The sequence below is a fragment of the Hermetia illucens genome, chromosome 1 (genome assembly GCF_905115235.1).
Source record: "Hermetia illucens chromosome 1, iHerIll2.2.curated.20191125, whole genome shotgun sequence".
Taxonomy (NCBI): Eukaryota; Metazoa; Arthropoda; class Insecta; order Diptera; family Stratiomyidae; genus Hermetia; species Hermetia illucens.
In genome coordinates this window covers 74,286,663-74,309,467 of record NC_051849.1, presented here as the reverse complement: position 1 = coordinate 74,309,467, position 22,805 = coordinate 74,286,663, and the positions used below count along the sequence as shown (strand labels likewise).

Below are 22,805 nucleotides of genomic sequence, written 5' to 3'. Positions count from 1 at the left end.
TCTACCACTAACCACATTAACGAAAAAGGTGGTCAATCCTACCCAACCTGTTCTGTTGACAGCTCCCACCACAGACCGGCCAATGCTTTGATTACAAAATCATTGTTCCTTAGAATATACCTCAGAAAAATCCGAGGATGTACTCTGATCCTACTGAAAGACGAGATGAGCTCTTCATTCAAGAACTGCTAAAGAACAGGATATAAGCAGACTAGATGTGTACTCTACAAGAAATTAGATGGTGCCTAGCGTTAGGCCTGCCCAAGACGATCAGTATTTCCTCAGTTCGGCGTAAGTCAGAATGACAAAATTATGACAAACTAATCATGTAGGATATTTCTACGGCAATGACTGATGGATTGATGAATATTTAAATTTTTAAATCAAATCTGTCATTCTGGCTGGACTGCTGATAGGCTGGGTGTAGTGAAGTTTACATTTTATTATTAATCGAAACATGACTTCCGAATGGTTCGGATCTTGAAATGCATGCAAAAAAGACACGTTAGTCCATCATTTTCCTGACAGTCCATTTACGATGAATTGGCTTATGGCAAACTGATGAAATACTGATCTTGTATGGCACGCCTTACGTCATAGATCGTAAACGCGAGAGAAACAGCTGCATTCCCCTGTACTTTGGTACCTCATGCACTTAATGTGGTTCCAGCATCTCTGGAAATGTCCGTGACAGCATTAAATAAGTCGAGAAATTTTATGGCTAATTGATTAAGATAACTATTGCTTCAACTAACCGCAGGATCCATTTCTTTACTGCCTACGTGGTCAACCCGATACCGAAAAGTACCTTCTGACAACTACTCGCCTCAAAGGTCTGTGGCGTGCCTATCACGTCCCATATGAAACCATCACACCTCAACATCAGCCGTTGGTTTCTTTCCTGAGCATTAAACTATAGATGCAGCAGCGCAAGAGACTCACTAGTTCACCGCCAAAGAAAGGGTGATACTCATGCGACTGCCAACCATCACCTTCAAAGAAAAATAGAATCGAATCAAGAATAAGACGAACAAACACAATGAGTTCATTGTCAATTAAACACAAACTCATTGGCAACTCTATAAGAATGTCAAACGTGAGACAAAGGAAACGCTGTTACTTGAGCAAGTCACTACAAAAAATTCTATGATAAATTGAACACTCATGATGGTGAGAGAAATCTTTTTCTTCTTTTGCTTTTCAAAAAGCCGACATCGACATACCTAAGGTATCGAATATTTCTATTATGCTAACGGTAAGAACAGTAGCTTACATGTAAATCTGAAACTATAACACACAAATGGCGAGACTGCTTCGAGCAAATATCAACAGAAGGATTCACTAATCTATCACCTCTGTACTTACTGTTAACATTTAGGGCAATCACATCAGTGTCACAGAAAGAAAACTGCGATCAAAGTAATGAAACCGAGAAAAGCAGCATTACCCAATGAAGTTGCACGTGTGCTCTGAATAGCGAAGAACTGCAACCCAACACTGTCCCAGTACGTCCTTTAATTGCGTTTTGGAGGAGAATGGAGCACCAGGAATTGAAAAGTTGTAATGAACATGATTGTGGATCCAAAAAAATATTGCAAAAAAGCCAAAAGGAAATCAGGAATCGGTGTTATAAGGATCGTATGTAATAAACAGAATGTATTTAAGGGATGGTGTAATTTCAGTGCAAAAAGCTGAAAAAAACCCCAGTCAACCAATCTTCATAAACAGTATTTATTTATTTATTCAATTAACAATAAACGGAGAATAATCCAATTGGAAACCAAGGAAGGAAACCAAGAAATTACAAAGTGTCAATAGCTCTATTTATGTGAGTGGCTTGGGATAAAGGCAGAGAACCAAGCTGCAAACGGTTATAATCCCGTAACATCCTGGACCAGGGGGATTTGAAGTAGCACAAGAGCTCCGCGAAAGAATCCTAAAAAATATCAAGGTTGTGAATATTGTGTGATGGGTCACAGTAATGAATTTCGGAAACCGAAGAGTTATCCATCAAGCCATTACCAAATTTGAAAAGAACACATGCCTCAGTCAAAGATCTACTGAATTGCAGAGGTTAAAGGTTAGGAATCGAGTAAATCACCTTTGTACAGATTCAATTGCACCGCAATTTCCTATTTCTCCTTAAGAAGGCATAAGAAACTGGAATAGCCATGTACTTAAAGTTCCGACAGCTTTTTGAAGAAAAATGCCATTGGCACCGGGTAGCGTGGCAGACCTCTTGATAACGCGCCTGTTCTCGGGGCTGTTGTGTTGTTCAAGAACTAAGTTGTAGCAGCTTCAGAGTTGTTTTGCTGCCTCGTGAGTTCACGCTCTCCTCTTCCTCTTGGCAGATTGACGCTTCAGTGGTTCGTTCAATTGGGCTAATACTTCCGCAGCCGCTAGAACGCAGTGGCGGTAATAGTTGAGCATTCCTAACAGCCGAGGTATTCTACTTCACTTCCGTCGAAGGCAGATTTTTCGGGTTGATGCTTAGCCTTGCTTGTAACAAAAAGAAGAGGAAAATATGCCGTAAATATTGCAGGTGCCGATCGGCATCGTCTGAAAAAGAAAACGCCTGGATAGAATTTAATAACAAGCCTCATGAGGTTCGATTGAGGAGTGAACTTTACTTTTTGCCTCCTGGAGCAAGTGTAATGATATTTCAACTTTCCTGGAAATATGTTTACTCTTGGTATGACGAAGATGCTATAGACCGTTGGTATCTCTATGTTACTGATCGAAACGATCACTCCCTTGCCTTGGAGGTCGTTTAGGAGGCCGTACTGAGACAAAAAATCTGCACCAATGATTGCAAATCAATAATCCCGATCTGTAGGAACTATCGGTGTCGCAGGCCTGAAACAGGTTGAGTCTGGTTGTGTGTGTTCTAAACTTGACCATCGAGAAGGCATTAGTTGCATGTGAAAAGTTAGCACTGAAGTTGCCCCCTCTTGATAACTGCAAGGAAATTATTAAACCTGAGGCAATCAGGAAAATGGGGATGGTGTTTCGATCGTAAACGTGTAGGTGTTCTTTTCATGAGAACAGTAACGTAAACCTCTACCGCCTGGATCGACAAGACTTTACTAGTTTCCCTAGCTATTGCCATTAAAAGAGCACGAAGCCCCCGAAATTCTTCTTCTGCTAGCTATAATTCAGTGGTACTAGCACGAACTTGGGTTAGCCGCCGGACAGCGCTTCTGTTGACGGCTTGCCTGCGATTCCGGCCGTCCTCAATGATGCTTTTCGCTGCCCTAGGTGGGTCCTGGATCTTGATTCACTGCCAAATCAGTGAAGTCAGCTGCCCCATACTGTATGGCGTCGATGATGCGTACTCACGGCGGAAACGAAAAGATTAGTCGAGATTACCACGCCTGTAAAACTTGCTTGATCGTCTAGATTAGGAACCTGAGAACTGCAGATTCAACCACTTCACACGTAACACGTCATTGGTTATGGCAGCCTCAGAAACCACGCTTAATGAGTCACAGAGGTTTTTGTCGTCAAGGCCCAGTTTGATGAAGAGCTTGTGTAACTTTTTGCCAGTTGAGTCTGTAACGTTGCCAAGAATCATTCACTTAAGATGAGTAAACCTCACGATTGATGACGGAGCCATGTCCTGAACGGTGTCAGGGTTGAGGCCTAAAACGACTAAATTATATCTGTTTCCATCCGAACGTATCCGACGATGCTACTACATCGATTTAAACCAACTCTACCCTCCTTTTACCCTTGGCCTGCAAGACCACTATCACATAATACTTCCCGACGGAAACTTTGCTCTAGACCAGTCTATCCATGTTAGTCATATGCTTCGTTTCCAGGGAGATCTAGTTTTCGGAGCTTTTCTACTTCTTCTTATCGTTGCTCTGTTGCACAATTCTCTCCCATAGACTTCTTTGCTTTTGCTAATCAATGTGCGCCCCGCTACCTTTGAACCTGAGGCCCGGAATATTGACTTGGAGTGTTTAACTGCGAACATCGTTTTCGCCACTGTTTCGTGGATCCGGAGGATTTCCTCTGGAGTCTGGATTCTATATGCCACACTAAAGTCTCCTCCAAGTAGGATCCGCTTATCAAACGACGTCATCCAGATCATTAAGCCTGCGACAAAAGTCACACCGGTAAGGGCTGAAAAGCGTTGTCGCAAAACATCGAATCCAGGCAAATTCATTCCGTTTGGCCTTGGGCTCGAGCCCGAAGTCAAGCACTATCACGAACACAAAAGGTAGCTGTAGTTGATAAATCGAGATGCCATGAGAAAGGGAAAAAGTGCTCTCCTGTACCCCAGGACCACATAGATGAAGTCTCTTTCGGATGCGTCTTCCCCTTTTCGCTTGTCCCCCATTTCGCGCAGCAACGGACTATCTGCAGTCCATTTGCTGCTTATGGTATTGTTAGTGGGAAGGGCGGTTGCTTCTGCCTTTCTCTTCTGTCACCGTCAATTATGATAAGGGGACCACATTACCGAAGCATATTCAAGAATATTACTGACGAAAAATATATAAAGGATGACTGAGAAACGGATGTTCATGAATTGATAGGAAGAATGAAGGATCAAGTCAGATATTTTTCAAGCGCAGCTGAGTATATCGACATAATGATAATTAAATCGGAACAGTGGCGTCTGAAGCGCTGCTCGCTTCGTATTCAGTGAAGAAAAAACTAAGACGATGAAAAAAAATAATTTTATATAATTCAGATGAAGAGAGCTGTTGTGTCCATAATATTCGTAAGAAGAAAATAGTTTTAAATAAGTGGCGACTGGGTCCTTTAACGATGGATCCAAATTAATTTTCCTCGCTGAGGAAATGAACGTTCGAAAGTATGTACTTTTTGGACATCAAATTTTCCGCCAATCCTCTGAGATTTACTCGTCGATCTAGATTCGATTACAGAGAATTCCTGTCTCCCTGGCTACGTTCAAAAGTTCCATTGGGATTCCGTCCCCTCTCATTTGATTTCGGGAGCAAATAAGTCGTTTTTACTTATTTAATTCTTTATGTTGATGTGCATTGCTCATCTAGGTTATATAGGATATTTACTTCACTTGATGGAGGCTTCGTCTCGCGATTCGGTACTGAACCTAATTACCTCTAATTATCGCACGTTACTAAGATGCTATTAAGCGACACCATTGGGACAATTTGCTGAACAGATTAAACTTGATACTGGTAGTTAGCTGTAATTCTAGCTCCTGGGCCCCAACACAGGGTTTAATATTTTTTTGGGAGTGAATTATATCTATAGAGTGCAGCAGTGAACTCATGAAAAATATCGCTATATAGAGATAACTATAAGAACAAGTGTAAATGTGTTACTTTGATGGATTAAAGTATGTCTGTGGAAATCAAATAATTCTGTGAAGAAATTCCCGGCTTTATTTTATTAGCAGCAAGTATGACCTAACAATATTCATTTGTAGGCGTAGCTCATATTTTTATTGCAAGCTACTTTCTTCAGGAGGGGAAACTGGTTTTGAAGTGTACTGAAATAGTACTTTAATGTTTGAAGCCATTCATCATTTTAAATAATCAAACAAGACGCAAACAAATTCATGCCTCTTACTGTATGCATGGGATTTCATATATAATTCACATATATCCATCATATTGCGTTTCACTCGATATAGCTGTTTTCGAGAAACATGCGTTTGACAAATAGACATGTAGACAGTGCGCAACCCCAGATGGCGGTTAGAGGCATACTGCTCCTTAATGATGGCTTACTTACTGAGAACAGAGTCCTGATCCAGAATAACTTCAAAACAAGGACATGCACCAAGCCATTAAAAACATGACGAAAGCTATCTGGCTTCTTTATAATGGGTAGTTGAAGAAAGAAAGAAGTCCTAAGGAAACGACGAACCCTTTCATCTCAACAGTGTCACAGGCGACCCAAGTAACACTAAATCGCACTATCATTGATCTACGGCCAAATAAAAGAGTGCGAGACAAAAAGGTGAAACATCGAGACAAAAAGGTGAACGGAAAAAAGACCTCCTCCCCGGTCCGACAATCGGAACAAAAAGTTTACAGCATGTGGTCCAAGTGCTAACGAAGCAAAACCCCAGGCAAATGAAAACAGTGGATAGACCAAGGTTGTGAATAAAAGAGCGAAGAAGAAATCAAAGGTGCGAATTCCCCCAGAGGCAATCGTAATCTCCAGTAAAAAAATCTATCATACGCGGAGATATTAAAAAAGTTCGAAGCTTGACTGAAAGACCTAGACGAAAATATCAGCCAGATCCGGAAAACACGGAAAGGCGGATCTCATGTTTAAGCTTAAAAAAAACCATCATGGGAAAAACTGACGGCTTTGGCAATTAACAAAACATAAACTCGCTTGGGGAGAATGTCGCGGTACGTTCCCGAAAACATGAGATCTACTTACAGTGCAAGGATTTCGATGAGGGGACATACAGGTAACAAACCTGCACTGCCTTGAGACAACAATTTAAATTGGAAGAATTCGGAGAAGAATCCATTGTGAGTCTAAGAAAAGCGTATGGCTATGGATACTCAAGGGGCCATAATGAGAGTACCATTGAAGGCAGCGTAGAAGTTGTTGGCTGGGGGAAAAGCTGTTTGCCATCTAAGAGAGCAGATCTCATTAAATGCTTCAATTGCCACATTTTGGACACCTTGAGAAAACACTCACCAGCGGCATTGATCGGTCCAATTGATGTAGAGGATGTGGAGAATAAGGACATATTGGCAAGGAGTGCAATAGAAATCCCAAATGCATTTTGTGCGAAGGAACGAAGGCATAGAATAACCCACATATTATAGGAAGTGGAAATCGCCCGAAATTTAGAAAAGCGTTAATTGCAATGAAAAAATCAAGTTAATTCAAATAAACCTCAGTCATTGTAGAGTCGCTCAGGAATTGCTGCCACACATCAATTACGAATTACCATCATAAGTGAACCCTACAGAAACCTTGACGGTCGTGTGTAGTTCACAAATTCGGGAGGTGAAGCGGCAATATGGGCTTGCGCGAAACCATGCAATATAATAGGATTCAATCGGCTAGTGGCTTTGCGTGGGCAAAAAGAAGCTATGTAGTCGTGCATAGCTACTACTCCCCACCAAGCCTCATAATGTCACAATTTGAAGACTTGCTAGACAATCCTGTTCTCGACGCAAGGCCTCCTTGAGAAGTTTAAAAATTATCGAATGTGAGAACAGAGGGACTAGCGCAAGGGGGCGTAGTTCACTAGAAGTATTTGTCAACCTAGACATAATACTAGCCAACAAAGGTGATGAAAACACCTATCGGAAAAGAGGTCTGGTTCAATTGTAGGCTTGACCCCCAACAGCCCTCTGCTGGTGCGTAATATGTACCAGCAAGTTAGCGAGGACTTCATGTATAGCGACTACGAGGTTATCAGTTTTGAACAATAGAGGTAGACACTCACGACCACACCAAACTTGAAAAGAAACATTCATGGAAGTACAATACATCGCCAAAGCAGGCATGCTTAGGAGATGCTCATTCTCCATAGAACATCCAACTATTGGTGGAATAGTGAACTGGTCAACTTTCAATCAGCCTGCCAATAAGCCAGAGAAGTGGCTCAGAGGACGATAGGTAGGATCAATCAGGGCCAAAAAGAAAATGGCTTTAAGAAGGCTCGCAAAAATATAGACTCATATGTTCATGTTCCATCAATCCAGATCAACTATTCATGCCATCAAATTGGATACTAGTTTGTCCGAAAATGTAATTCATTGAAAGAATAATAATAGCAAATATTGCGTGAGGAATTACCAATTGCGGCGGAAAAGGCGGAAGCAATCTTCAGGTACGAAGAATGTTAGCATGTCAGTAGAGTTGGAATGCGATCAACTCTATGATAGCATGTCTAGGCCAGTGCCGTTTGAAGGTGTCTACTTACTTGAAGAAAAGAAAGACATACAGACTGAAAGACACATAATGAATCGGTTTTAATAAGTTTGTTTAAATATTTTAAAATGGTCGAAGGAAAGGGGTTTGGTGCTTATCGAAAAAAAAAAAAGCAAAGAAAAATCAAAGTGACTGATTTTATCGAGGGTTTCGATTAATTTCATCGAAACCCGCGGTAAAATATCTTGAGGTAGTAATGGGCGACAGTCCAGCATTCAATAGCCATTTCCAGGCGGCGAATAAAAAGGCAGGAGAGGCAATCATGCCAAATATTGGTTAACCAAAGTAACCAAGAAGCTTATTGTTGTCTAAAGTGGTCACTTCGATATTGTCTCAAGGAAGATTTTTGCCCTCATGAATGTGAATTATATCAAGGATGAAAACAAACGACTTCAACGGTGATCGTTGGATCTAGAGTTCAAAATTATGAAGCGATAGTTTTAAGATTCGGTTCTATTTTTTATGAGGAAATGTTATTTTCTATCATCATCATCAAGGGCGCAGCAACCGGTATCCGGTCTAGTCCTGCCTTAGTAAGGAACTCGAGCCACCCCGGTTTTGCACCGAGGTCCACCAATTCATGTGGTATTTTCTATACGCATGATTATTAGACTTAAAACAAACGACTAGAGCCCACATGGCAGTTTAATTTCAGGTTCCATTTATATCACCTAAGTACAGGAAAGCATTTCCTTTAGTCCCAGGTGAAGCCCCTTATTACTAATTATACATGTCTGTAATTGTTTGTTATAAGTTATAAGCCAGCGACTGATAACACGACTGTGAAGCTTCAAACTAGAATTAACGCTTCTACTACATATATAGCACACACATATCAGAAAATTAGAACTATGTACATATGTATATGAATTGTTATAACTTATATATTTTTATATCCAAAGTGGCTGGTCCATATGCTTCAATTTTATTTCTCTTAATTGATAAGCTTTGAATCTATTTATTTATTTAATTAACGGACAACAAACAGAGAGAATTCCAATTAATTATTGTCCTCAGGAGGAGGAGGAGAAAGCAAAAAACTGATCCTACGTTTAAAATTACTTAAAATAGGGAAGTTAAAAGGACCAAGCTGTTTTGCATTATAATTTAGGCAAAGCCTGGGAATCGGCGAATGAAAATAGACTTCGAGCTCTGCGAAGAGCACTTTGAAAATATCTGCGTTACGTGTGTTATAAGACGCAGGACGGCAGGTGATCTCGTCAGCGGCGGAGCAGTCCAACAGACCCGAGGAAAGTTTAAAGAATGTGCATAGATCCAGATAGGATCTACGCTATTATAGGAAGGGAAGGTTTAGAAAGCGGAGGCGGAATGGGTAATCCACACGAGGGAAACTTTTCTTAAAGAAGAGGGAACGGGTGAATTTACGTTGCACGTTTTCAAGGGCAAGACAATCGCAGTTACGAGAGGGTGACCAGATCACGGAGCAATACTCGAGGGTATTCCTTACGAGGGAATTGAAGAGAGCTAAGGAGGGTTGGATGGAGTCAAAATCAGAGGAGGAGCGAAGAATAAAGCCTGACAATTTTGCTGCTCGATTGATGACATCGAGGCAATGGGTGTCAAAGCGGAGCTTATTGTCGAAAGTGACTCCGAGGTCTTGAGTGGAATTTAAGCAGGATAAGGAATGTCTGTCAAGCGAGTAGGAGAAAGAAGTGGGTGAAGATTTTAGGGAGTAGCACATAGAGTGACACTTTCTGACGTTTAGCGCTAAACCATTAGTCGAGCACCAAGGAACCAGAGTGTCCAGGTTATTCTGAAGGGAAACACAGTCCATAGGTGACGATATAGCGGAAAACAGCTTAAGGTCATCTGCATAGAGCAAACAGTGACAAGTAAGGAGGGGAGGAAAGTCGTTAATAAAAAATAAAAATAGCGAAGGACCCAGAATAGACCCCTGTGGGACGCCAGAAGAGGGGGAGAAGGAGCGGGAAGTACAGCCGTCAAAAGAGACGCAGCAGGATAGGTTGGAAAGGTAAGAGGCAAGCCATAAAACAAGTGGTATGGGAACGTTTAGGGACGAGAGTTTGGATAGAAGTATCTTGTGATTTACAGTGTCGAAGGCTTTGGCGAAGTCAGTGTAAATGGTATGCACTTCTTACCGTGAATTTAGACATTTGGCGACAAAGTTGGTAAAGTCAAGCAGGTTGGAGGCAGTGGACCTACGTTTAACGAAGCCGTGTTGTTCTTTCACTATGTGTTGGCCAAAGTGGGCGGACAACCAGTCGCTGACATATCTTTCCAGGATTTTGGAGCAGGAGGAGAGGAGGGAAATGGGACGGTAATTCTCGGCAAGCGAACGATCGCCACCTTTGTGAATGGGGATAATGAGAGCCCCTTACCACAAGCTGGGAAAATGATTCTCTTCAAGGCTTTTGTTGAAAATAAGAGATAGGGGAAGGGAGATGGACTTACAAGTTTGGAGCAAAAAGAGGTTTGGACCATCGTAGCCAGGTCCGACCTTGGCATCAAGTTCGCCAATGAGGTATTCGACAAGGATAGGGGTAAGAAGGGGAATGGTAGGCGATGCGGGGCAGGCTACATCTACTATCGGGAGGGATTCGGAGGAAGGGGGAGGAACATAGGCTGACGAAAAGTAGCGGCAGAGTAAATCACAAGATAGTTGGGGAGAGTTAGCTGAGAAGCCAGAGAATTTAATGGACGGAGGGGATAACTGGGCAGGGCAGCGGGAGTTGCGAATGTGGGACCAGAAAGGTTTCAGATTTCCGCGCTTTAGTGAGTCTTCCACGCTGGACGAATATTCGTGTCTGGACTTACGTATTAAGGATTTGACCGAGGAACGAAGGGATTTGAAAAAAACTAAGTCAGCAACGTTTCTAGAAGACAGGAACTTCTTTCTCGCAGTTTGTTTTTGACGTAGTTTTTTGTGAATTTCAGTGGTGAACCAGACGGAGTAAGAGCGTAAGCAATTAGGAGAGGAGGAAACGTAACAAGGAAGAAGATCAGATAAAATGGTATGGAGAGTGTTGAGTGCTTGGTCACATGTAAATGGAGAGAGCAGGGGGACCCAGTTGATTGACGCCAGGGCTGAGTTCAGACCTTCGAAATTCGCCTTACGAAAGTTGAACTTGGTAGGCTTGCGAGGGACAGGAGAGTGGAGTCGGGATATCTGAACATCGAACTCGAGAGCAGGATGATGGGCGTCAGGGGCAACGTAAGACGGAGCATGAAGGGATTGGGAAAGATAACGTACAGGAAGGTTAGAGAGGACAAGGTCAAGAGTGCGATCTAAGTGGTTTCTAGAAAGGTTAAATTGGAGGGCCCCACAGGTGTACATGAAAGTGGATAGAGGAAGGGAAGGGTGGGTCGAGTTATTAGAGAGGGAGGGAAGGCCAGGAGAGCATAGGAAGATTAAACTCACCACAGAGGATGAAAGGAAGTGAGGGAAACAAAACGGTTAGGGCCTCTGATAATCTGTCGAAGAAATCCTCGTACAGAAAAGGCAGGGAAAATATACACACGATATGATAAAGGGACATACGGCGGAAGGACACGCATGGTAACAGAATCGTAGGAGGAGGAGGAAAAGATGATTTCGGTACGGAGAGGGGACTTAACAGCTATTAGAGCACCTCCGCCAGTTGTCTTGCCAACCGCAACGCAGTCTCTGTCACAACGAAAGACAGAGTAACCTTCGAGGAGCTCAGAATCTAAAATCCTGTCATCCAGCCAGGTTTCAGAAATGCAGACGACATGATGTTGGAATGCTAAAGCAGACAGTTTGAAATCCGACAGCTTGGTCCTTAGACCCCTTACATTTTGATAAAATAGCGTATAGTTATTGGAATCATTCAAGTTCGGCGAGGCAGGCGGGCGGGCCGGAAATTTTCACGAAGCTTAGACCTCTGATAAGGCTTAACGAAGACCTCCTGTGGCCAAAAGGAGGATTGGACGATAGCATCGAAGTCATGGGGATATGTCACTTTGAAGGAAGTTATCACTCGGTCAGGAGAGCCATCCTTCGTCAGCTTCGCACAGGAAAGAGGTGACAAAGTTGAGTTGCTAGAATCTAGAGCACAAGCATACACAAAAACTTATAGAAAATTAGTCGCAATAACGTCACAAAAACTTTGGTTTCTTACCAAAGATAGATGCTGTAAAAGCTAAGACAATAATTATAAATGGTCATTACTTGTAAATGAGTTTTTTTCTCCAAATAATCGAACAACACACCATTTTTTTGCCCGACGTTAAATCTTTTGAAGTCAATAAATTTTAGATTAACCCTTAATTGAACTTTTGAATGTCATGGATGGAACAACAACTTATCGCTTCTCATAGTCAAACTTCAAAATAAATTTTAATGTTTATTTTGTGTAAGCCCATACCTATACGATACCCATTCAACTTTTACATCTCTGCAAATCCAATTGTTATTGTTTTAACTCACACTCTGAAAAATTACCAATTCGACCTTGAAAGAGCAGATATTGTTACATACCATGTGTACCATAGATTCTCATCACCAATCCGATCTTCTGTTTGCAGATAATGGAGAACAGGTTGACTTGAAACTACAGCAAACATCCAAGCTGGTCGACGATGCGTTCATTTTGATTCGCCGATACGAGAATTCGTCGCAATTCATTGAAAACTCCCACAAATTGGCGGCGGACTATGAAAAGTGCTTCTATCGCAATGAAAACTCAGCCCTTGACCTCTGTGGGGAGACCATTGTAAGTACCGTATCACATCAGAATATGCACTTACTTTGCATTAATTATCATTGAAATAGGGTTTTCACGGTAGAATCTTTTGAACAATTTGAAAAGCTTTAACTCTTTTGTGCTCGCTAAACATAAATGTTGAGTAAATACCTACTTATTTTATTGAATTTGGGTTAGAATATTTATCTAGATAGAAAACATACGTAATAATATAAGCTAAATTCAAACAAAAACAACTTTATGTTTCTCTTTTTTTATTTTCTCCCAAACTTAGAAAACTAACCTAAGGTTTCAATCAGCTTCCGGGTGTTTTGTTACTAATTTCCTAAACCTATCTATTTCCTAATACATATTCGGTTGAATTATATTAACTTCTCACATATTAAAACTTATGCATCTAAATACAACTACACCTATTCAAAAGAAAAAACAAAAAGGGTTAATAAACCTAACGTAGATATTTTGCAAATTAATCTTCATTTTTGCTCTTTTAACAGCGTGGTATATTCCATCATAATTCTTCAGACTTTTTAATACATCCGCTACCGCAGCGTTTCGGTAGAAATTCTCACATCATTTTCAAATCTGGAAATAGGTTCTCCAGCATTCATAGTGAAGATGACGATGGTGGCTTTGATGGCGTCAATGATGGAAACCAAGACGCCGCCACCACCATGGTCAATGACATTTATTTTGAACCTGACTTTGATGAATTTAATGGGAACGTTAGCGGATTAGCCGCTAGCACATGGGATTTTATAACCGGAAATGAGAAAATGAATGATGCCGGCCATACGTGTCCAGTGGATGAAGACGATGGACAGGAACAAATGCAAAACGATGTCCGAAAGAAGCGCCACATAAGCACTCAATGGAAGATACCGCAAGTTCTGCACATTGAAACTGCAATTTTTGTTGATAAAGACTTGTTCAAGCACATGGCTAAAAACTTCCCGGATAATACGGAGAATCAGTTGATACGCTTTGTATTAGCTATGGTGAATGGGGTGCAGTTATTGTACCACCATCCCTCGCTCGGACATCAAATTAACTTTGTACTGAAACGACTGGAAATCTTGCATAGTGATCCCGCTGAACTGAGAAGGTCCAGTAATATTGATATGTTCCTGAACAACTTTTGCATGTGGCAACAGAAATTGAATCCCCCATCAGATACGGATGCCGTTCACTATGATCATGCTGTAATTTTAACAGGTAAGAATTGGTTATTTTATTTTATTCCGTAAGTAAATATATGTAAATCGGGCAGCAACAATTTCGTCCCCTATTTTTTTCTTTTCCTTTCGTGAAATACCCATGAACTTTATGTATAATAACAATGGAGCCAAAATTTTAAATATAGTGCAGTCTATACAGTAAGGCCACGACTTTACTTGGTGAACATGGATACTGATGAGTAAAACCCCTCATCCATATCCATCCTTATCGATATAAGCTTTTAGCTATTCACTTTAAATTGTGCTTCATATATTATATTATGTGAACCTGGTGGCACAGATATTTACGAGTAGTTATACTGCGAGTAAAAAATCGAATCCCGTTTATCGTATTTCGCAGCAATAGCTGAGCAGCATTAGCCAACTACTGGTGCTACTGATTCTGGTTCCAGCAAGGAAGAAATTGATCCTCTTTAGCTAAGGTATCCGAGATTTCATTTAGTAAATAGTTCCGGCGTTTTGAATTTGGATATAAAATTCAAACGAATTCTATAATACTGGACGCTTTTTGAGGTGGTCGAAAGAGCAAATTGGCTATCTCTGCAAGTGTCGGTACTCATATATATGTATATTTCGGCCTAAAAATCCCCTTCTTGTTTCTAACCGAACTGTACACCCTTGCTCCAGAGACTTGTTCTGTTTTTGATCCATCGGTGTAAAAGAACTTCAATATATCCCATCAAGCATTCTTCTGATTTGCTCCAGTTTTTTCTGCGTTTGAGGTTAAATTTATATATTTATATACCAAACAAGAACTGAATTCAGTTACCCCATTATCCTCTCCAATGCTTTATGTCCTTCACATCAGCTGTTTCCCCATAGACCTAAATAAATTTGGTATATATCCAAGAGTTACAAATTCTTCTTTACAGTGAGGCTATCTTACAGTGAACTCGCTTTTGTCTCACTCTATGATCACCCTATTGATGCGTAGGTGAACATCAGCCTAATGGACTCAACGTATATCAACGCTACCACGCGAGGCCCGAGTCTGCATGTCGAGGCAAAGGTTCGCCTACATAGCTCATAAGTAGTGGAAGCTAGCTCCGTCTTTGCCTCTTCATTTATATTCTGCTTATCTTTGGAAGGTACAGACCTTGCTCCTTTTCATAAATATTACCATTGTACTGTTATTCGGAGTTACTGAAAGCCCATACATGACACTAGGTGTTAATCAAATCAGCACACTTTGTTTACTTCTAAACACTGTTTCAATGTTCCGATCAACACATAGCATAACCACATCATATGCATATGTTTAGACGTGTATTGGTAAATTTGGAATTTCCCAAAGCAACGAATCGATTAGTACGGGCATACTCAACAGAATTGGTAATAGTGATAGCAAATTACCTTGAAGGTAAAGTTTCGTTTTTTCGGCTGTCAGAAAGCGATCAACACCTACTTCAGCGCGCAGCAATCTTTCAGTTAACTAGAGTATCATCGACACATTGCTAGTATTACATGTTTATATTCCAGTTTGTTCATGCCTAATAGTCAAACTAAGTAATGGTGATCTAACAATGAAACTTCAGCTTGCATTGTTAAACCACTGAATGAACTCTAACATCTTCGAATTGTTAACCCAATTACTCCACATCTTCTAGGCCCGATAAACACAGGAGCAATCATGAGACTAACCGAAGAAATGAAATACAAAAATTTCCCACTTCTAGTATTGTATTTACTAGACAAAAATATGATGAGCTTTCGCATCAAAATCTATTAACAGTTCAAGGCCACTTGATTTTACATACGTTACCAGATCCCTTAGTTCTGGCGGTGGCGGAAGACTCAAACAAACATAGGGCAGGCATAGGGTACAGAGGCAACTATCGTGTTTCTCTCGACCTTCGTTGTGGCGTTTACCAAAACTTCTCCATCATACTTTCACGAAGATTTAGCTGGAGCCATTGGCATTCAGATTCCAGAATGTGGCTTTCATGATAACTCTTTTAGAAATTATTCAATCGTTCGGAGCGAAATTTTCATCATTTTCATCGAAAGTGCATAATTATAGCAAAACATCTTTGAATTTGTTTATAAGACGTAATTATGGAAAATTTTACTTCGTCCTATTTTTGTCTGACCTCTACTATCAACCGGATAGCTCAGTGGTTAGAGTACTAGGTTGTCGTCGCAGTTCAAATGTCACTGGTGGCAGAGCGATTTGTATCGTGATTTAATGTCGGAATCAGTCAACTCAGCTGTGAATCAATACTTGGGTCAAATCTACTCGCCCACCACAATGAAATCCTTCAAGGCCCTGATCCATTTGGGTTGTCGCGCCAACGATTATTATCATCTGCTCTCATTGACTATTGAACAAGTCGTGAATAGCTGAACCGTACATATTATAATGACTGCCACGAAAAACCCTTGCGCTGTCTCCTACCCTGCCTAAGATGGAGCGATGGCGTAGGCCAGGAAGCCAGACAGCTTTTAGGGATATCGAATTGGTGGACTTCGGCGCAAAACCGCGAGTTCCTTATTAAGGTAGGACTAGACCGGATAACGGTTGTTGCGCCGTTGATGATGATGATTTCTACACATTATCAGAAAAGGATCATTATTAAACAGGAATTATGAGACGACTAAATTCATCACCAGACGGGCAAGCCAGTTCAATGTATCGTGAACCATTTTAATTAAGTGATTAGCAAATATTTTTGATAATTAGTCATACTTTTGGGTGTCCGTCAGGCATCAATGATGGTCCATACCAAGCAGCTTTTTCACTACCCCGTACCCAACAAGGCGTAGCCCTGTTATTTTCATGAACGTACAAAATTGCACCGCCGCCATAGCATAGTCTTCAATAAACCTACCATGTCCTAAAAAGAAGAACACCCAACAACTTTTGTGCTCTTACCATTTTTGTTGAGAAAATAAGTAGCCCTCCGGATGAATACGCATATTAACAAAAGGCATTGTTTGTTCTTAGACCTCAGCTGTGGCGTCGACTTTTTCAAGTTAATGGTTCCTGATCTCTATTTTTATAATAAATTCTAAGTCACATTAAATGGAACGCGAGAAGCACAGAGTAACTCTCAGGGGAATCATAGCAACGACAAAATCGACGGAAATTTCGACATTTCGGAGCGAAAATTAAGTACAGGCACCTCATCACCAACCTGGATCAAAAAGTTATAGCAGCGGTTTACTAATTGATTCTCTCCGGATTGAGTACCGAGAGCGGGAAAAATAGATTAGCTAAGACATATCAAAACAAATAAAGTAATCGGAGGATTGTAGTCAAACGATCAACCTCTTCCGAATCAGAAACATGACCAAGAGCCAAGTTAATGACGAAATTTTGCAAACAGTATTCATGAAAATGTTCCTTGAATAAATTCGTATATTCTTAATCATAAGCTGCACACCTGACCTTACAAAACTAGCGACACAAGTCCGACAAAGTCTTGGGAACTACTCAGGACAACGTGTATATTTTGAAAACTAAGAGCGACGCAAAAAAGGTCGACATAGCAACGGTCTCCAACAACCCTCTGACTGCGGAACAAACTTCACTCACAGTACTCGAACCAAAACTTAAAATCATGAACAAAAAAGAATCTTGGAGAAGGAGCTGGACATAATTCTTTAATAACTTCAACAAACCCACACATAGAACCCAATATGTGCTACTTCTACTTGGCCCATGCTTAGAACCCACAACAACTACGCTATCGGGCAAAAAAAACACAAACATTTCATGCAGGCCAAACAGTTTTTCTAAAAATGTTGGCAACAGGTCACTAAGTAAAGCTCATGAAGAACAACCATTTACTTTGGGCCTAGGCCTACGCGAGGAATTTTCACTAGCTCTTCGAGGTAGCAGACGTGGACATCCCATGATTATGAAACGCGAACTACCCATTGACCTGAGATAATATCAAATATTAGACCACATTTACAAGTCCAAAGGACAGCTAAAGAAATCTGCTATTAACAGCATATACTATTCATTCAAATTATCCTCAACCAACAGCCCGTGGAAATGTTCACTTTAAATGAGACAAAGGACGTTAGAAAATTACAAACTATTCCAGATCGTTACCAACCGCCATTGATATGGGATCTACTTTCGAAATTACGCTTTAAACAAATGTGCTCGACACTTGGTTTGCCCAAGACTTGCTATTAAGCAATCATGGCCTAGGAATAGATCTAGAAAATAGTATCAGTACTCCTGTAGACCTTTTGGGATGAACAACAAGCTTTGGGAGTCAATAGACTTTGGAAAGTGCTTCAAAGTCCATTAATTGAATCTTCAGAGATCTTAATCTCTTAATTTTCGTCTACATCGACCTTCTAACAGAGTCCCGGGACCGCAGAGAACACAACTGTCAATGGATCTTAAAAAATTCAACCTTGGTTAAAAAGACGTCAACATTTTTGAACAAGTTACAAACGACAAAAGATATAAACTTCTTCAAGAATACAGAATACAAAAGAAAGAAACAATCAAGCAACTTCGCAATTCAGGGCATCATCATTTTTACCACTCACTTAAAAGCCTCCTCAAAGGTTGAAAAAACAAAGATAAAATGCCTTGCACGCCATGGTCATAAACAATCTTCTTCTTCTTGCTTTGCAGAAGTCACTATTTTGAACTTTCCCTCCTTAGATGTAAAATTACCTCTCCAACTTAGCCATAGGTGCACCCTTGGAAAAATATCATAAGAAATTAGCAACCAATGCAGCCTTTCTCTAAGAAGCTACTGCATACGGAAACACCATAGGGCATACGATAGAGAATTTTTACCAACTTTTGCAGCCATCTAGTTCTGCCAAACTCGAACATGGAGCCTTCTTGTATACGCATGAAACCAAAGGGCGACAAAAACTTCCCTCAGCCAACTAAGACAATTAGGTTTCATTTCAAAGTACACTATCGAAATCGTGCACTCCAAGGACAAGGACAGCAGGAGCACTTTCCAGACTCAGTGAAATCAAAATGCTTGTAAGTTAAGACGGGGAAACAATCGAAGAAGTCCAAGAAAAAAAACAAAAACTCCTTTCGAGGGCTCATCCTATGAAGGTTAAAGTTGCAGCTGTTTACTGGGTAGAACACACATTATAATTCAACATTTCAACCGCAGTTGTACGCACTACGCAAAAATCCTTTCCTGTCATGCCCCAAGTTGCTACATCCAGGACGATCAAAAAATGTGTCATGGGCTCAAATCCGCAAACATAAAAATCACAACCAACCAACGAACACAGTTTAAAGCTGCCAAATTCAAGATCCTTGGCGCTTTGCCTGGCCTATTTCTACATAAGTATATGTACATCTGTTCCCACATATTCATCCGCTCTGATGACTTCGAGGTTCCACTGATCCAATCTTATTTCCAAGAGAACCTATTGCTTCGTTTGGTATATATTATACTATGTATGCGAGCGTTTTTCAGCACAGCAGCATACTTTAATTAATAGACCAGAAGCTTACTGCAAACTACAAAGGTAGCTTTGTACTGATGAAGGGGGTAAGTTGCTCCCGAAATATATATCTACACTGAAAAATAGAAATTGTAGTTTGGAGTAAGCCACTGGTCTATCAATTTTAGGCTAGACTATAAATAGAAGACAATATCTAACCTCTCAGCATACTTTTTTGGAATTATTTTTAGTAGGAACAATTAATTGGAATTCAATCAAATTCAGACATAATATTAGTCATAGTTCATAGTTTTGAATGATTTAAGCAAAAAGTAACAAAGCATTAGCATTAGTCCGATGAAGGTCGTAACTAGAGTTCTCCAGCTGCCAAAAGTGTAGGGGTTCCAATTTTTATATGAAACCAAAAAACTTTTATTTTACATTACTAATTTATTATTTTTAAGACTATGAGCCTCAATTTAGGTGAAAGTAATCAAAATTATTCAGTTGTAACCACTTTTTTAACATATCCAAAAAATACCCTTACAAATATGATATCATCCCACATTTGGTTCATATTCTGGGCAATTTTTCATTCATTCATTACTTTTTGAGCTAGAATTCCCGTAAATGTGAAAAAAGTGGTTTTGAGAAAAAGGTGTTCGTTTGCCTTACGGATATAAAGATATTTTCTGTCTTAACTAAGAACAAAATTCAGTTACAACAAATACAAATGTACTCGTGCAAATACGTTATTTACATAGCGCTAGAAGACTACAACAATGCTTTATAATTGATGAACTGCACGGAGTATCAATCAAATCTTCGATTGTCGGATTCCAATTTAGATAAAGCTATAACCGATCTCAAACGTTTAGATGTATTTTTCCCGTGCCTCTCAAAAGTTTTATGAAAATTATTTTAATGATACCTACCCTATTTAAATCCACGAATCTTCCTGTTCGCCCCACATTATTTTCCAAGAAACTAGTAGACATTGCCCACAAAACATTTATTTCGAAAGTTGGAGTCGATGAATCAATCCACAACATTACAAATTTACTAGAAAAATCACGAGCTCAACACTTCTTTCCGTTTTAATATTTAATACCAGCAATACGGACGTTTATCACTAATTTCTTCCTTACTAACAAACGAACGCGATCCAAAAACTTTGGTAACAGATTGTCAGTCTCACAGAAATGAATACCTTCGCCTTCTATTGATTCAATGAAGGCACCACTGAGTACAGCGTTGCATCACTTTGGCACCAATATGGTCCTAAAGGCTGTCAACCAACCAAACTCCCCTAACAGATTTGCCAGTCGTGATTACCAGCCACGCCAGATAATATGAGGAACCGGATGGCACGTGCTGGAGCTAACCCTAATGCTACCAGTACGGCGAGAGCCGAGGTTCAATAGTCAACAAAACTAAATCCACCCGGGGTAAACTACTATAATAGAGACGTGAAGTCTGGAAGCGGATTGATACCACCGAAAATTTCAATCCCAAAGGAGCTATACTGCCTAACGGCCCAATAAGGGAAGATACACAATCACACAAAACAATTTAACGCGTGCAGGATAGACAGGGAAGGAGCCGACTCTGGCACCTACGCAACGAGTGGCCTCCGCCTTCCTTTCCTCTCCATGGGGGGCCAGATGACATGGTGGCCCTGCGGCGGCCCACCCCTGCTGCTTTAAACAACAACCCTATATACTTGAGAGAATTGACCCCCTTCTAGAGAGGGTTAGAGCAAAAAAACAGCTTACTTCAATTCATAATTATTTATTTTTTTCTTCTCACAAAAAATTGAAAATGAGCTAGAATATATAGTAATAAAGTGTAATAACCCGGGACAACCAATATAAACGACAGTTTATGTCTATATATAGGATCATTAATAGTGGATAGTATATAATCAACACCTTCAGTGATTTTCTTTTAGTTCTTATACATTTTTTTTTTTTGAATTTCTACTTCATCGAATAGCTCTATCAGTTTCGAGAATATGATCTAAATATAATTTACTTTCAAACATAAACAGATCGGAAAACGTTTGTAAATACCTTTCTTGATTCGATCCTTGAATCATTTTTATTCTTCTTTGCATCCCGTCATTGATGCTTCATCTCAATTGTTTTCGTTTAGTAAGAATTCTATACGCCAATCCATCATGAATTGTTATCGGTTGCTGCTCCAATTGAGAAGAGATAGCCGCAATAAAAATTTATATCCTTTCAGGGTGGATATTACGTCGACTTCTTTAGGTCAAAAGAACCTTTTTAGGTTCTTTGCATAGTTGAGATGAAAAAAAAAACAAAATTCTATTCAAAAATGATATGGGCACAAAAATAATGATACTTCTCCTTTGGAATGACACATTGCGGCCACCCTTCTACCCGGAAGAGTGCTCACATATCTGAATTTGATTTGGCTGGTGATCAACGTCAGTGGCTCGATGCAAGGTAGGTCGCGGGCCCGCAAGCACGGCCCAATTGGCTTCCCCCGTAACGAAGAATGATTGGGTTAGATCCAGCCGAACTTTCTACTCACCTTAGGAATATGTACCATTAGCATGAAATCAATATGCACTTGAAACGCCTTTCGAGTCCTTAGTCGGGATTCACGGCGCAAAAAGGCAACGTCGCGGGCAAGAAAAGTGCTACCGAATGCGGCGCTGATTTTTCAAAGAGGAACTTCTCGCATATACGCCACCTCGCACCCCAGAAAAATCCTTTTCAGCCGGCACAATTATGCTTTGTCCCGGAAACTCTACACTTTACGGGCGAACCAGAATTCGGTTAAGACACAAGTTTTGTCAAATCGATTCTTGCGTTCTCACACTCGGTCCGTGGCAGTTCCTCATGTCCCCATCCACCTGAATCCCACACCGTCTTTAGCTTTTTCCATCAGCAATCCAAAAATTCACCACAACCGACAATATGCTTGAAGAGTTCACTGGTCCCTTCGCTTGTAAAAGCATATTTCAGACTCTTTATAATGAAATTTCAGCGGGACGCAAGATGACCGCTGCTTTGGGACGTCCCTTGAATCTTCAAACTATTCTGAAAATCACTACCAGAAGAATCCATAATGACTTATTGCCCTAACTTGAGAATAGAACCCCATGTCGGCAAACGATACCGAAAAATTTGTATTTGCCGCTAAGCGGGTTGTTTACTCGGATGATTATCTTCTTTCCGTTTGCGACGGAATTCTTATCGTGTTCATTTTTTTATGGTCGGTGACGAGACATTGAATGTTCACTGTGACGAACTTCGAAGGCACAAAATGGTTTATTATGTGGCAAATTCTAGCCTTATCGCGCTTTCGAAAAATTTCACAACATTTCCGACCAAAAGATGAAAGGTCAATTGCGGGTGTAACGCACACGCTGCAAAGTTGCTAAATTACGAAAAAAAATCCACTAGAAAAATATTCTCTTTATGATGATCTGATAACAACGATGATGGAGTCACTTCCAATCGGGCCTAAGACCGAAATACGTCTCTCCCACCTCAAAACTCTACTATTCAATGTACTACAAATCAAATCTGAAACT

General features: G+C 40.4%; 1 protein-coding gene across 1 annotated transcript in view; it reads left to right on the top strand.

The window, feature by feature from the left end:
* The window catches only part of LOC119660755 (A disintegrin and metalloproteinase with thrombospondin motifs adt-1), a 64,501-nt gene that overhangs the window by 28,976 nt on the left and 12,720 nt on the right, over positions 1–22,805 (top strand). Inside the window, 2 exon segments of the mRNA XM_038069520.1 lie at positions 12,436–12,623; positions 13,112–13,829. Of these exon segments, the coding sequence (XP_037925448.1) occupies positions 12,436–12,623; positions 13,112–13,829 (906 nt within the window).